The 15,047-nt window shown below is 45.3% G+C and overlaps 1 protein-coding gene across 1 annotated transcript in view; it reads right to left on the reverse strand.

Annotated features, from left to right (window-relative positions):
- Nucleotides 1-458: 458 nt before the first annotated feature.
- The window catches only part of LOC109870906 (immunoglobulin superfamily member 3), a 101,114-nt gene continuing 86,525 nt past the window's right edge, over nucleotides 459-15,047 (reverse strand). Inside the window, exons 7-9 of the mRNA XM_020461601.2 lie at nucleotides 9,537-9,947; nucleotides 4,627-5,055; nucleotides 459-4,244 (exon numbers count right to left, since the gene is read on the reverse strand). Coding sequence (XP_020317190.1) covers nucleotides 3,994-4,244; nucleotides 4,627-5,055; nucleotides 9,537-9,947 — 1,091 coding nt within the window. The 3' untranslated portion in view covers nucleotides 459-3,993. The remainder of the gene's footprint in view (nucleotides 4,245-4,626; nucleotides 5,056-9,536; nucleotides 9,948-15,047) is intronic.

Below are 15,047 nucleotides of genomic sequence, written 5' to 3' on the forward strand. Positions count from 1 at the left end.
AGAGGCAGGTCGTTATTGCGTTGGACTAGTTAACTGTAAGGTTGCAAGATTGGTTCCCCAAGCTGACAAGGTGAAAATCTGTCGTTCTGCCCCTGAACGAGGCATTTAACCCACCGTCATTGAAAATAAGAATGTGTTCTTAACCGACTTGTCTAGTTAAATAAAGGTTAAAAAATTAAAATAAATCGACAAATCGGCGCCCGAAAAAAACGATTTCCGATTGTTATGAGAACTTGAAATCGTCCCTAATTAATCGGCCGACCTCTAATACACAGCTGTGAAGCGGCGACCTTGAACTCTGACGTCATGTATAGCATGTTACTGTACAGCCACTGCATTCCAATTTAGCCACTTGTGGTCTCCAACCATTTCTTTCCAAAAGGCTACTTCATATAAAAAAATGATAAAAATCACCAAAGTTGATTAATTGAAACAAAGAAAAGCACTTGCATACATAATTGTGTTTTGGTTCTTAAAATCACACCTTTTGAATAGGTGCCTTTTTTATTTCAAACACCAGTAGTGCAACTAATGTTTTCTAACTGCACTGAACCAACACAGTGGCTCACCGGAGCAAAGCAAAACTTGTGGTCAAAACCATTCATCTTGAGGTGACAGGGGGAGGTGGCGAAAAATGCAATCTGTTCATTAAAATCTAAAATGGGTGGGTTTTAATACAAACTAGCTTAACATTGCTAATCATTGAAAATGACAAATTAAACAATGATTCATGATCATTTTCTGGTTTTAAAAAAGTGGGGGTGCAAAAACAAGTTTGTACCCCTATTCTGAAAGTGGGGGTACAGCTGTTCTGTTTGCTCCATTGCTCAGGCGCCTATGTCCGGAGGTTCATAGAAGGAAATATGTAGAAGGGTCAGGAGGAATGTCAACACCTAAGGTTGCACTGAACATGTTTTTATTGCAATAAACTGACAGAATAGCAAAGTGCCTTTTGAATGATAGCAGTGGTTACTATTCAATAGAATATATATCAGAATAAAAATCAACAAAAACATGTCATATACACAAAAAACACAATAAGCATCTAAAAAAAGCTATGGCCTTTTCATTTCAGTGCACTATCATTTATCATAGACTTGAAAAAATAACAAAAATACATCACTGGAAAAAAGCAGCACTGGCTGAACTGAACACTTCACCACAAAGTTATTTTCCAGCTAAATCTGGAGCCACAGTCACTGCATGCAGCCCTCGGAACGCAGCTACAACACTGTCGGAGCGTCTGGAGAGCATTTAGGATTTCGTCTAAGGATGTTGATTACTACAAAAACACCGTTCAGAGTACAACACAGCTCCAATTACGCACTGTGGCACTGTGACAACACACACCAAAGCCGCACCCCTCCACTTCCTGGTTTAGATTCAGAGATCCTGCACGCTGCTCAGGGATTTGCTGATTTCCTTATCACTGAATTGTGGCAAAACCAATGAAAAATTGTTGAAGTTTAAAACTGAGGGTCCACCTCTGGTCAGATGTTGGACCAGATCTTATCTTAGCGTCTTGGGTTTGTGACAGGGTTGAGCACAGTTGGCTTGAGCTGCTCTTTCAACTGCCTAAAAACAACACATCTAACCCAATGATGGATAGATCTAGCCTAGAGCGAATAAGTAAATATTGCGCTGCTGACCTAACCTGCTAACATAGCCTGGTGCTACAGCTAAACACCTACACACATGAAAGCATTGTTCTATAGCTGTCAGCCAATGCAGGTGATGAGGCCTTCCGCTCTCTCAAGATTTGAATGGCAGATGGAAAAGAATAGAAACAACCAAAAAGTTGTTCTCCCTCCCCCATAAATCTGCTGTTCAAAGTGACTTCCTATTCTGTAGATCCGTCTGACACTTGGCACAGGAAGTGAAGGGCTTGGCATCGCTCGGTCACACAAACACAACGCTAAAAAGTTTGAAGGTTACAAAACATCAAAACGCTTCCTGCAATATTGTCATGCAATATACATTTCGACACGATTGAGAAGAGAATGACGAGAGCTTTCAGCAGTCTGGCAGTGAAAGGGTTATTTTACGGATCAGGAATGTCACACTTCCTCTCCCGGCCGTTCCATACTATGGGAATGTGAGTGATTCCCAACCCTTCTGCCAAGGTAAGGGGGAAACATCCACAGTCCACGAGAGGCCGGCTTCGGTCCAGTCATCGATGGCAGTCTAATGCATTTCTATGAAGCTCACACATCCTAACTAGGTGATACTGTACATTTCAATAAATAAACAAGACGAGCAAAAGCTTAAAGTGGATCATTTTGTGACTCTCGCTGTTAATCTACTGTACATCCTATAGTGAAGCTGCTAGGTTTCCAATACAGGTATAGAGCATTTAGTTAGTGTTTCCACACTGGCCAAAACATAAATCTTCAATGTGATGCCACTGACTGCGCAGAACAAATGAATCTAGCATTTCTATATCTACGACATTTCAGTGCCTGTGACTATGACTATGGACGCACAGTGTTATCATGACTTTGTATCTGTGTGGTGTGGTTGCCTGGCAACACAAGTCAAAGAGCAGTACTTGGAGAATTCTAAAAAGACATGTACATGAACTATGCAAAACAGTATAAAATAACAAAAATATATAAATGAAGGTACAAAAAACAAAATCAGACATGATATTAATTCCCATGGTGTGTTGGTAATCTGTTTCTGGGGATGCTTTTGTTTTCTCTACACGTTGTCCAAAGAGCTGGTTGTGTGTGCGTGTGTGTGTTTTAATATGCATGTTCTTAACCTCTACACACATCTCTAGTGATGATATGTCTTGTGGCTCAGCTCCCCTCTACAGGAATTTCTAAGAGCTGCACAGCTTGTACCCATTAATTCATGTCTATTAAAGACAGCATGTGGTAGTAATGGCAGACAGCGTATGAAATGGCAGAGAATTTCATTTCAGTCAATAAATCCCACTGTGTCAATACATTTATGCAGAAACTACTCAACGGGTTTAACATAAGCGTAAAAATCGCCCTTTCTGCCTACAAGGCCTATAATCCCCCAGCATGGGGTCGGCAGCCATATTTACAGAGTGCCTCGGAACCAATCGGCTTTGCTCGCCCCTTTAAACTTCAAACATTTGTTGCAGAGGACAGCCTGGAATAAGTTCTTGGCACTGAAATATCCCTCATGTCAAAAATATGTTCATTTATCCTCATTCCTTCTCTCTTTCCCTCATTCTCACTCTGTTTGGAGAGGAGGAGAAGAGGTGTGCATTCACACCGATGCCTAGTGTCTGGCAATGTTCAATGGGCTCGCTAGGTCTGTCTCTGTCTGCCAAGGCAAACACACTGAGGAGACAGGTGGGTGAACACACACACACTTTCACATTGTCACGCACACATCTCTTCTAATTGTCTTTGTGTGTTTTTGTGGGAGTCTAGTCCACAGTGCTGGAGTCAGTTTGAAAAGGGCCCTCGCTATGGTAACCAAGGTATAAGGCCAGGCAGGGACTGATCTGAGTTCAGTGCTAAGTCAAACGAGCACAGAGAGAGATTCCTTATCATCCTCACTACGTCCTCAGTTCAGTACAGAACAGTATGCCCATATAGGGTCCTTGACTAGTCATTTTCTTGTTCCCAGATTGTATCATTCTAGCAGACATCTTTTGAAAAACAGAATTTAAAAAAAGAAAAATAACTATAGCTATGTTTTTCACTGGACGAAGAGAAGATGAGAGCGAGAGATACATACACTCACACTTCCAAACACACACACGGCTACACACTTTTCCACAGACACACACACACACGACAGGGCTGCTGCAGAGTATCTCACAGACAGGCAGCCAGCACAGCCGGGGCAACCACGGGGGGGGGGCGGGGTTATACATGGACGAACAGATTGACTGACAGCTTGGACACAGCAGTGGTTGGTCAGGTGGAGGTCTGAAGTAGACCCTCCCTGGCGTGGTATTGGTTGGATCCTCGATGAGTACGGGGTGGAGGAGGGTTATGAGTTGCTTCCTTACTCCACTGAGCCAGGGTGCAGGCTGAGGGCGGGTGGGTCCAGGCAGGTGGGCGAGTAGCTGAGGTGGGGTTCTTTGATCCACAGTAAGGGGGCGCCGTTCTTGCCCTCCTGGGACTTGCTGTGGCTACGGCTTTTATAGCGCACCAGGAGCACGGCGATGAGGAGGATGCCGAAGATGGGGAACGGGTAGAAGAAGATAAAGTAAAAGAGAGAGTCATTGGAGCACACCACCGACTGCAGTGTGGAGACTGTGGAGAAGAAGAGATAAGATAGAGAGAGAAGGGAAAGAAGAGAATTGAATGAGAGTGCGATATGGATGAAAAAATGACATCAATGGAGAGCATTACATTATGGTGTAGTTTGATGTTACTTTGGCATGCTACTTATAGCAGTCTATAGTCATAGTTGTGAGTGTGTCAGTACTAACTCAAAGACCAGAATCATCAGCACGAGCCAATGATCTCATATGCCATCTGTAGAATGATACAAATGGGAGGAGTTGGTTGGCCAGGGTTGGAAAAAACCCCAGCCGAAATGTTTTTGTAGCCCCAGGCCATTGTTATTCACCATGTGGTACCATCTGTTTTATTTTAAAAAGCACTATTAAAAATAAAAATTTGATTGATTTACCCTGCTGGATCACGGTGACGATGGTGACACCAGAGTTGTTGGTCGCCAGGCGATACCAGGCGTTGCGGGGGTTGAGCAGCCACTCCTCCACGTGACAGTAGTAGCGCCCCGTGTCAGCGGGCCGTGCTCCCTGGATGGTCAGGCTGTAGAGGTCAGAGGTTGTCCTCTCAAACTGCAGACGTGAGTTAGGCCCCGCCTCCTCGGTGGGGCTACAGTTCCCGTTCCCGAACACGGCATCGTGTCCAATGGAGAACACACACAACTGGTCTTCCTCTTCCTCCTCTTCCTCCTCGGGGCGCTCCACGTACCAGGACACGGAGAAGCGGGAGTCTCGGGAGGACTGGGAAGGGATGCTGCAGCCCAACCGGATGGAACCAGACTGGGACACAGTGATGTTAGATTCCAACTCCTCCACCTGCAACCGCACCTCTGCAGAGAGAGTGAGGAAGAGGGAGATTGGGAAAGAGGGGAGGGAGGAAAGAAAGGGTGAAGGAAGAGAGAGGGGAGGGAGGAAAGAAAGGGTGAAGGAAGAGAGAGGGGAGGGAGGAAAGAAAGGGTGAAGGAAGAGAGAGGGGAGGGAGGAAAGAAAGGGTGAAGGAAGAGAGAGGGGAGGGAGGAAAGAAAGGGTGAAGGAAGAGAGAGGGGAGGGAGGAAAGAAAGGGTGAAGGAAGAGAGAGGGGGGAATAAAAGAACATTCCAATTGAAGCTCATTTCTTGGGCAGAATAATTGTCATGCCTTGAAACAGAAAACTTCAGACTGGCAGATGTGCTTCAAATCAGTTTATACTTCAGAACCTCAACACACATAATCAAAAACACAATCATTTGATAGCAAAACATCTCTCATTGTCAGTTTTATGTGCCCAACTACCTTTAAATGCCAAAACCCCAAATCCAAAAAAGAATTGTCTAACAGGGTAACTAGCCCCACCAGCTGTCCATGGCCTTTCCAGTCTGCTGTTCTGCTCCAGGCCTCCCTCCCTCTTAGAGGCTACTAGCCCAGGGGGAGAGTGTCTGTGTGGGATGGCTACACTCCTACAGGGCCTTCACACTGACCCAGTTAGAACAAGTAAAAAGAACTGAACTTAAAAAGACTCTGCTAGATCAGGCTGTCTGTAATGTTTCTTCTTGTTAAAAAGGAGAGCGCAGAGGGAAAGAAGACAGACAAGGAGAGAACTGGCATCTGAACCATTTCTGTTTGACTTCCTGGGTGACTGCATTCTTTAGCACCTTAATGAGACCCTCCCAACAGCCACCTGGGAAATCAGGCCTGTAAATTTGCAGCCCATCATTATATATTTATATAGCTGTACATGTATAACTATATGGAATGAGCACTCCCTGATATGGTGTTTGATAATAACCAAATCCCCTGGTGAGCCTTGGAATCCTGAAGGAAACAGAGGTGAGACTCAAACAAAGTGAGTCACTGATATGCATACACACACAATCATGAATACACACATGCACAAGGGCGTGCACTTGAAGGAAATAGATGCGTTTCTGCAATCTGTGGGGAAGAAGTGTCCACTTTCCTGCTAAAATAACATACGAGTGCTTTTGCTCCCTGACCAGCTCCAGCTTCAGTCTGATCTTCATGTTGCATTTGGGCAAATGTCACAGACACCCGCACATTTCACCCTGCATTTACAATGCCCTACTCACAGGACCCCTGGCACAACAGATTGCTTTCAGAGATGTTAGGGGAGGGTGTAGCCATGTTTGTCTATCAACAGTCACCTTCCTTTGGGGGTCAGAGAGAGGAGGCATAGGGGGGTGAGGAGGGTAATAGCAGGGTAGCTGGGTGGAGGGGGGGAGGCGATATGGCCTAAAAGTCATATCTCCATTTTTTTCTTCTCTAAATCAGCTTAGTTGTACAACTAAAGGTCAAATACACTGCATTTCAAACAGTCAGCAATAATGTAATGAATTTAGGGTGTGTGAAATAAATATAATCCTTCCACAACCATAAGACCCACTAATAATGTACTTAATTTGATCAAAATATACTGAACAAAAATATAAAAAGCAACATTCAACAATTTCAAAGATTTTACATCCTTACAGTTCATATAAGGAAATCAGTCCATTGAAATAAATTCATTAGGTCCCTAATCTATAGATTTCACATGACTGGGAATACAAGTATGCATCTGTTGGTCACAGATACCTTACCAAAAAAAAGAAAGTAGGGAAGTGGATCAGACAACCAGTCAGTATCTGGTGTGACCACCATTTACCTCATGCAGCACGACACATCTCCTTCGCATAGAGTTGATCAGGCAGTTGATTGTGGCCTGTGGAATGCTGTCCTACTTCTCTTCAATGGCTGTGCGAAGTTGCTGAATATTGGTGGGAACTGGAACACTGTAGTACACGTCAATCCAGAGCATCTCAAATATGCTCAATGGGTGACATGTCTGAGTATGCAGGCCATGGAAGAACTGGGACATATTTTTATTTTATTTAACCTTTATTTAACTAGCCATATCGGTTAAAGAACAAATTCTTATTTTACAATGACGGCCTAACCCGGCCAAACCTTCCCCTTATCTGGCCCGACGCTGGGCCAATTGTGCCAGGGTCTGTAGTGACGCCTCTAGCACTGAGATACAGTGCCTTAGACCGCTGTGCCACTCGGGAGCTGAAACATGAGTTGACGGAGGCGGATGAATGGCATGACTATGGGCCCCAGGATCTCGTCACGGTATCTCTGTGCATTCAAACTGACATCAATAAAATGCAATTGTGTTCATTGTCGGTAGCTTATACCTTCCCATACCATTACCTCACTGCCACCATTGGGCACTCTGTTCACAACATTGACCTCAGAAAACCGCTCGCCCACACGGTGCCATACACATGGTCTGCGGTTGTGAGGCCGGTTGACCGTACTGCCAAATTCTCTACAACGACATTGGAGGCGGCTTTATGGTAGAGAAATGCACATAAAATTTTGACAACAGCTTTGGTGGATATTCCTACAGTCGGCATGCCAATTGCATGCTCCCTCAACTTGAGTCATCTGTAGACATCAGTGACAAAACTGCATTTTAGAGTGGCCTTTTATTGTCCCCAGCACATGGTGCACCTGTGTAATGATCATGCTGTTTAATCAGCTTCTTGATGTGCTACACCTGTCAGGTGGATGGATTATATTGGCAAAGGAGAAATGCTCACTAACAGGGGTGTAAACAAATCTGTGCACAACATTTTTGAGAAATAAGCTTTTTGTGCGCATGGAACATTTCTGGGATATTTTATTTCAGCTCGTGAAACATGGGATCAACACTTTACATGTTGCGTTTATATTTTTGTTCTGTGTAGTTTTAACCTGCTTTTTTTGCAATCACTGATCTGGCTTTTAAATATGTTAATTCAAATGGATAAAAAAAAAAAAATTATAACCAGAACCATGTATAATGTACATTCACTAATAATGACTATCTTCTTGTTACAGCCATTATAAAACATTAACACAGGTCTCATAAACAATCTCTCAAGCACAAGCCCACATGCTAGTGAGTAGCCATCTAATCTTTCTATTGTTATGAACACACCCTTCTGTCCGCCTCCGATTGCCAGCCGGTCCACTTTGTTCAGGTGTTGAAATCAAGCCTACCTTATTTTTCAGAATGAGAATGAATTGCCAATTTATTATCTAATTGTGCTTTATGCTTATTGCGCATTTATAAAACACAGACTAGACAGCTGGTAGAACAGTCTTTGGATAAATGCTGCTAGCGGTACCCCAATGTGGCTGCGCGACAAACTGGGCTTTCATTCTCCAGAATGAATGTCCATTGATACTACTGTTTTAGTAGTGTCTGCTCTGTGAGTCATTTGAGGAGTTGAGACTCTCCGTTAACACACACACCCCAAGATCACTTCTTCCTCTCTGACAAGCGGTTTGGTCAAACACGAACAGTCATATGGACACTGAAACAGAGACATTATTTTACTGTAATAGAAAAGTTAACCTTTCTAATGAGGAAGTGGTAAAGCGAGAGGTTTCGCCAAAATCGGTCCAAATTAAGGCCAATACGTTTCTGCCTTCATGCATTTGGGACACCTCCCATTGTTAGAGTGGAGATATGAGCATCTCGTCATTATATGCAGATCTCTGGTGTAAATGGGAAGGTGCACACAGCACAGAAGGAGTGAAGGAGACGAGACCAAAAAGACAACAAGCAGACATAAACGCCCATAAAAACAGAAAACATGTTGACTCTTGCAGTACAGACATTTGGAATATTATGCAAAAACATACATTCAAATGAATCAGATCTATCGCCCAGCCCTAGGAGGGGGGCTTGGAAGTCTGTATAGTACATGGTAGGGTTGGGGCCATTGGGTTTGAGGGGAGTAAGGTAGCAGCTCGGTGGGTAGGGTGGCATGGGGCTGAGGTGAGGTTGTGTGTAGTTGGGTGTCGGCACAAAATTGACTTATTGGCAGGTGGTTTATGCCCCTCAGCTCTGCCAGGCTCTGCCCATTTGGCACCAGGGCAACACCCACCACGTCCACCTGAGCTCTGCCTAGGGCAGGTGGATGGTGATGAGGTCATCAAAGCGAGACGGCCTTTAGGGCAGGGGGAGAGGGCACAACTGGTCACTGCCAGAAGATAAATGAACCACATGGGTCGAAAACAGCAGCTGCTAAACACTACAGAGACAGAGAGAGACACTGGGCTCTTGCGGTTTCTCTTAGGAAGATTTCTGTGTGTAAAGGCTGAGTGAGGAGTCCCGTGCCAGTTTGTACCAGTATCCCTCCTCTCTGTTTTCACTTGGTTGTCATACCAGGACCTGTGTGAAGCTTGAGGACTCACGTGCCAGTCTGTACCAGGCTTCATCCCATTCAGCTCTATATCCCTCCCGTCATCCCTTCCCTTGTTCCCTCCTTTCTGTCCTCACCTGGTTGTCTGACTAGGACCTGTGTGAATCCTGAGGAGTCCCGTGCCAGTCTGTACCAGGCTCCGTCTGGGTCTGTGAGCCACTCCTCCACCAGGCAGTAGTACGTCCCAGAGTCGCTGCTCTCTGCCCTGTTCAGTGTCAGCGCGTAGAGCCGTGGCGACAGCCTCTCAGCCTGCACTCGTCGCCTCAACCTCTCCTCGTCCGCATACGCGCCATATTCAAACGCGCCCGAGCGCTCAATCCTCAGCAGTAGTTCATCGGCCTCAGCACCTGCCGCACGGCGCACATACCAGAGCACGGCATGCTGGGAGTCTTGGCTGGTCTGGGACGCCACGGAGCAGTTGACACGCACGCGACTATCTTCCAGGTAGACCAGGGACTGGTTGGTCTTCTGCACCCGCAGCTTACTCACTGTGGAGGAGAGACAGGGGAGGGAGAGAGACAGGGGGGAGAGGAATGGAGGGGGGGGGGGGGGTAGTGAGAGAGGGTAGGAAGGTAGTGGGGGGAGGAAGAGGAGAGAGAGAGAGAGGGGAAGAGAGGGAGGGTAGGAAGGTAGTGGGGGGAGGAAGAGGAGAGAGAGAGAGGGGAAGAGAGGGAGGGTAGGAAGGTAGTGGGGGGAGGAAGAGGAGAGAGAGAGGGGGGAAGAGAGGGAGGGTAGGAAGGTAGTGGGGGGAGGAAGAGGAGAGAGAGGGGGGAAGAGAGGGAGGGTAGGAAGGTAGTGGGGGGAGGAAGAGGAGAGAGAGAGGGGGGGAAGAGAGGGGGGAAGAGAGGGAGGGGGGAAGAGAGGGGGGAAGAGAGGGAGGGTAGGAAGGTAGTGGGGGGAGGAAGAGGAGAGAGAGAGGGGGAACAGGAAACAGTTATTTCAGTGTTTATAGAAACAAGTGAATGGTGGTGACAGGTACACAATGTCATTTCTGTTTGTGACAGACTTGTTGAGGCGGTCTTCATTTCCTGCCGAAAAAGAGAGGATATTAGTGTGTGGGTGGAGGAGAGGCAAGGAGAGATGGAAGGGAAGGCTGTCAGTGTATGACAGAGGGATGAAAAGAGAGGCCTTGGGCCTCCCGAGTGGCACAGCGGTCTAAGGCACTGCATTGCAAAGCTTGAGGCGTCACTACAGACCTGGGTTCGATCCCAGGCTGTGTCACAACCAGCCGCGACCGGGAGTCCCATAGGGCTGTGCACAATTGGCCCAGCGTCGTCTGGGTTAGCTGACGGTTTGGCCCGGGGGGGTGCTTAACTTGGCTCATCGCACTCTAGCGACTCCTTGTAGCAGGCTGGGCGCCTGCGGGCTGACTTCGGTCATTAGTTGAACAGTATTTCCTCCAACACATTGATGCGGCTGGCTTCCGGGTTAAGCGGGCGGGTGTTTAATTTTTGGATAAAAAACGTTCCCGTTTTAAACAAGATATTTTGTCACGAAAAGATGCTCGACTATGCATGTAATTGACAGCTTTGGAAAGAAAAAACTCTGACGTTTCCAAAACGGCAAAGATATTATCTGTGAGTGCCCCAGAACTAATGCTACAGGCGAAACCAAGATGAAATTTAAATCAGGAAATGGTCCAGATTTGAATGCCCTGTGTTCCAATGTCTCCTTATATGGCTGTGAATGCACCAGGAATGAGCCTGCACTTTCTGTCGTTTCCCCAAGGTGTCTGCAGCATTGTGACGTATTTGTAGGCATATCATTGGAAGATTGACCATAAGAGACTACATTTACCAGGTGTCCGCCCGGTGTCCTCCGTCGAAATTATTGCGTAATCTTCAGGTCCATGCGCGTTCCATTTTCTTCAGAGGAGAAACCAAACTGCCACGAATGATTTATCATCGATAGATATGTGAAAAACACCTTGAGGATTGATTCTAAACAACGTTTGCCATGTTTCTGTCGATATTATGGAGTTAATTTGGAAAAAAGTTCGCGTTGTAATGACTTAATTTTCTTTTTTTTTCTTACCCAAACGTGATGAACAAAACGGAGCGATTTGTCCTACACAAATAATCTTTTTGGAAAAACTGAACATTTGCTATCTAACTGAGAGTCTCCTCATTGAAAACATCTGAAGTTCTTCAAAGGTAAATTATTTTATTTGAATGCTTTTCTTGTTTTTGTGAAAATGTTGCATGCTGAATTATAGGCTTAATGCTATGCTAGCTATCAATACTCTTACACAAATGCTTGTTTAGCTATGGTTCAAAAGCATATTTTGAAAATCTGAGATGACAGTGTTGTTAACAAAAGGCTAAGCTTGAGAGCAAATATATTTATTTCATTTGCGATTTTCATGAATAGTTAACGTCGCGTTATGGTAATGAGCTTGAGGCTATAAATAGGATCCCGGATACGGGATTGCTCGTCGCAACAGGTTAAGAAGCACGATTTGGTGGGTCATATTTCAGAGGAAGCATGACTCGAACTTCGCCTCCCGAGCCCGTTGGGGAGTTGCAGCGATGAGACAAGAACGCAAGAATTGAATATCACGAAATTGGGGAGAAAAAGGGTGTAAATTACAACAAAACCAAAAAAAGATAGGCCTTGAATAAGTTGGGTGGGTGAGAGGAAAATATTTAGGAGGGAAAGATGAAGGGAAGAGGGTTACGCAAGATTCAGTTTAAAAGCGAGCGCGGCAAAGAAGAAAAAATAAAAATATGGAGAAATTAGGAAAGGAGGCATAAGAGGCCTGTGGGAGTAAGAGGGAGGAAGGGAGGGAGATATGGAGGGAGGCAGTGCTAGAATATGATGTCAGGGAAGTAGTGTTAGGATGGGGCTCAGGGCGCTGTGACTGAATTGGTTAAAGGGACATCAAGTGTGAGATTGGATTAGCTACAGGTACATCAAGTGTGACCGACCGGCACCTCAGTTGGAGGCTTAAAGGAGAGAAAACACAGCGTGTGTACACACAAACACACACACCCCTTAACTGATCAACTAAAACATTAACTAGGTCACACATGAAAAGGTACATTATCATCAATGTAAAAGAGAACAGATTTAATTCACCATTCTCATTTGAACACTAGGGCATGAAATAGGACACACACACACACACACACACACACACGCCTGTGCTGAGCTTTGATAGGAATGACTGCCTGGAGTCACAACCATCTGCCTCGAGAATTTCACCCGTACTCACAGATTGGTGAATGTGCTTGGATGGTCAGAGCGTGTGTTAGAGAGCTAGCATTTGGCCGTGCTCTAACATGCATTTTCACAGCCCTCTTTCCTCTCCACAATGGCCTCTTCAGTGAGTTCCGAAATTAGTCATCTTCGGCTGGCTACACACTGGAGAGAGACCCGCTCTGAACGCTCCCAACCCCAACAACCACTCCAGCTGGAATTACAGACGAACCCTCCAGAATCCTGGCAATCATTCTCCAGGAGAGAATTACCTCGGAATCACCTGGAGTGGAACCGTGCTGGATTGGATTGGCAAAGGACAAAGCGCCTCGCTGTTTTTCCCCATTTGAAGTTAGATTCCACTTGGAAAACAGAGGAGAGTGGGGGAGGTTATAAGCCTGTTTCCTTGGACCAGTGTTTACAAAAAGGCCTGTTCAACTTCAAAGCCTGACCAAATACCAGCCATTCAAGGCCATTATGGTGCATTATAATCCATTATAAAAGGCATTAAGTCATTCTGAGCCCTGAAGCAGGTCCATTGGCTTCAGAATCATAGGAAGCAGTACACAATGGTGCTCAATACAAGACCAGTGAAAACCTTTTCACACTGCAGAGAGAGAGGGGGAGAGACTCCGCACCAGGACCCCAAACACACACTTGTGCAAGTTTCAACGGCATTTAAAAGGGAAGCTGGCCCATGTTGACTCCAATGCTTCCCATAGTTGTGTCAAGCTGGCTGGATGTCCTTTGGTTGGTGGACCATTCTTGAAACACATGGGAAACTGTTGAACAAACCCAGCAGCATTGCAGTTCTTGACACACTCAAACCAGTGTGCCTGGCACCTACCACCTACCACCTTTCAAAGGCACTGAAAACGTGTCTTGCCCATTCACCCTCAATGGCATACATACACAATCCATGTCTCAAGGCTTAAAAATCATTTTTTTAACCTGTATCTTCCTCTTCATCTACACTGGTTGAAGTGGATTTAACAAGTGACATCAATAAAGAATTATAGCTTTTACCTGGTCAGTCAAAGGAGCCGGTGTTCCTAATGTTTTGTACACTCAGTGTATGTGCAGGGATCGCCCGCATTTTCAGTGTGTATGCGTGTGTGTTGATGCTTTGGGAAAAGAGCATATACAGTGCCTTGCGAAAGTATTCGGCCCCCTTGAATTGTAATTTTAATTTAATTTTTTTATTTTACCTTTATTTAACCAGGTAGGCAAGTTGAGAACAAGTTCTCATTTACAATTGCGACCTGGCCAAGATAAAGCAAAGCAGTTCGACAGATAAAACGACACAGAGTTACACATGGAGTAAAAACAAACATACAGTCAATAATGCAGTATAAACAAGTCTATATACAATGTGAGCAAATGAGGTGAGAAGGGAGGTAAAGGCAAAAAAGGCCATGATGGCAAAGTAAATACAATATAGCAAGTAAAATACTGGAATGGTAGTTTTGCAATGGAAGAATGTGCAAAGTAGAAATAAAAAATAATGGGGTGCAAAGGAGCAAAATAAATAAATAAATAAAAATTAAATACAGTTGGGAAAGAGGTAGTTGTTTGGGCTAAATTATAGGTGGGCTATGTACAGGTGCAGTAATCTGTGAGCTGCTCTGACAGTTGGTGCTTAAAGCTAGTGAGGGAGATAAGTGTTTCCAGTTTCAGAGATTTTTGTAGTTCGTTCCAGTCATTGGCAGCAGAGAACTGGAAGGAGAGGCGGCCAAAGAAAGAATTGGTTTTGGGGGTGACTAGAGAGATATACCTGCTGGAGCGTGTGCTACAGGTGGGAGATGCTATGGTGACCAGCGAGCTGAGATAAGGGGGGACTTTACCTAGCAGGGTCTTGTAGATGACATGGAGCCAGTGGGTTTGGCGACGAGTATGAAGCGAGGGCCAGCCAACGAGAGCGTACAGGTCGCAATGGTGGGTAGTATATGGGGCTTTGGTGATAAAACGGATTGCACTGTGATAGACTGCATCCAATTTGTTGAGTAGGGTATTGGAGGCTATTTTGTAAATGACATCGCCAAAGTCGAGGATTGGTAGGATGGTCAGTTTTACAAGGGTATGTTTGGCAGCATGAGTGAAGGATGCTTTGTTGCGAAATAGGAAGCCAATTCTAGATTTAACTTTGGATTGGAGATGTTTGATATGGGTCTGGAAGGAGAGTTTACAGTCTAACCAGACACCTAAGTATTTGTAGTTGTCCACGTATTCTAAGTCGGAGCCGTCCAGAGTAGTGATGTTGGACAGGCGGGTAGGTGCAGGTAGCGATCGGTTGAAGAGCATGCATTTAGTTTTATTTAAGAGCAATTGGAGGCCACGGAAGGAGAGTTGTATGGCATTGAAGCTTGCCTGGAGGGTTGTTAACACAGTGT

Source organism: Oncorhynchus kisutch, linkage group LG26 (assembly GCF_002021735.2).
Source record: "Oncorhynchus kisutch isolate 150728-3 linkage group LG26, Okis_V2, whole genome shotgun sequence".
NCBI lineage: Eukaryota > Metazoa > Chordata > Actinopteri > Salmoniformes > Salmonidae > Oncorhynchus > Oncorhynchus kisutch.